Source organism: Arabidopsis lyrata (assembly GCF_000004255.2).
Source record: "Arabidopsis lyrata subsp. lyrata unplaced genomic scaffold ARALYscaffold_201, whole genome shotgun sequence".
NCBI lineage: Eukaryota > Viridiplantae > Streptophyta > Magnoliopsida > Brassicales > Brassicaceae > Arabidopsis > Arabidopsis lyrata.
The window spans coordinates 12387-14150 of NW_003302413.1; the positions used below are offsets into that span (position 1 = coordinate 12387).

The 1764-nt window shown below is 41.4% G+C and overlaps 1 protein-coding gene across 1 annotated transcript in view; it reads left to right on the forward strand.

Moving 5' to 3' along the window:
• LOC9298813 (ubiquitin-activating enzyme E1 1) overlaps nucleotides 1-1586 on the forward strand; it is a 3035-nt gene extending 1449 nt beyond the window's left edge. The window contains exons 3-4 of the mRNA XM_021016717.1: nucleotides 4-277; nucleotides 672-1586. Coding sequence (XP_020872376.1) covers nucleotides 4-277; nucleotides 672-1571 — 1174 coding nt within the window. The 3' untranslated portion in view covers nucleotides 1572-1586. The remainder of the gene's footprint in view (nucleotides 1-3; nucleotides 278-671) is intronic.
• Nucleotides 1587-1764: the final 178 nt, after the last annotated feature.

Consider the following 1764-nt stretch of genomic DNA (forward strand, 5'->3'; position numbering starts at 1 on the left):
TCACTTAGCATTCCAGGCACTTGATCATTTTAAAGCTGAAGCTGGCAGATTTCCTGTTGCTGGCTCAGAAGAGGACGCTCAGAAGCTTATATCGATTGCCACAGCCATCAATACCGGGCAGGGTGATTTAAAGGTGGAGAATGTTGACCAGAAGCTTCTACGACACTTTTCCTTTGGAGCCAAGGCTGTCCTGAATCCCATGGCTGCAATGTTTGGCGGTATTGTTGGACAGGAGGTTGTTAAAGCTTGCTCTGGAAAATTTCATCCTCTCTTCCAGGTAATATTTATTTTCTATAGACTTGTGGGAACACGTATTTTAGTCTTTGCATGCCAAATTGCCAATTTCCCTGTTCGAGTTAAGAATTTTAAACACAAGAATTAAAACCCAAAGCTCTCTCTTGTTAAAACCGAATCAAAGTAACAAGACAAAAGTTGAAAAGCACCCAAGAGTAATAAAATCCAAAGCTCTCTTCATATATTAGAAGCTAAAAAAAAGCTGTTTAGATAAAGTAAATAAGGATGTAGAAACATTATCTTTTACGTATCCCCCTTTTTCTAATGTTTATGTTGCGTGAAGTTACAGCTGCTTACTCTTTTTTTGACACTTGCATATTGTTTATAGTTTCGTATTGGGATCTAATATTGAAATTCTTTTTTTTTTTTATTATCAGTTTTTCTACTTTGATTCAGTGGAGTCACTACCCACTGAACCTCTGGACTCGAGTGACTTTGCACCAAGAAACAGCCGGTATGATGCCCAAATATCTGTATTTGGGGCCAAGTTCCAGAAGAAACTTGAAGATGCTAAAGTTTTCACAGTAGGGTCTGGTGCTCTTGGCTGTGAGTTCTTGAAAAATATGGCTCTGATGGGGGTTTCTTGTGGAAGCCAAGGGAAGCTGACAGTGACAGATGATGATATAATTGAGAAGAGTAACCTCAGTCGTCAATTTCTGTTCCGTGACTGGAACATCGGACAGGCTAAATCCACAGTTGCTGCTTCGGCTGCTGCTGCTATAAATCCCCGCTTCAACATTGAGGCCCTGCAAAACCGTGTTGGCGCTGAGACTGAGAATGTATTTGATGATGCCTTCTGGGAGAACTTAACTGTTGTCGTCAATGCACTGGATAATGTCAATGCGAGGCTCTATGTTGATTCGAGGTGCTTGTATTTCCAGAAGCCTCTCCTTGAGTCTGGAACTCTTGGTGCAAAGTGCAACACACAGATGGTTATCCCACATCTAACTGAAAATTACGGTGCCTCAAGGGACCCACCAGAGAAACAAGCCCCCATGTGTACAGTGCATTCGTTTCCGCATAACATTGATCACTGTTTAACTTGGGCTCGCTCTGAGTTTGAGGGTCTGCTGGAGAAGACTCCCGCTGAAGTGAACGCATATCTCTCTAGCCCAGTTGAGTACACTAACTCAATGATGAGTGCTGGTGATGCTCAGGCGAGGGACACATTGGAGAGGATTCTTGAGTGCCTTGACAAGGAGAAGTGTGAGACCTTCCAAGACTGCTTAACCTGGGCTCGATTGAGGTATTATCACTCTCTTAATAGTTACGTTTAGATAGTCTAGTCGTAATTATGGAATGAAAGAAAGTATGGTGTCTTAGTCATGTACTGCTACAGTCTCTATTTTTTATGCTTTTGGCATGTGCTTCACCCAGGGTTTGTTAATTATTCTTTGAAAAATCATTAGGAATCTTAAAATCAATTTTTAGGAACAATGTTAGTATCTGACATCAGTTCGCAACAGGTTA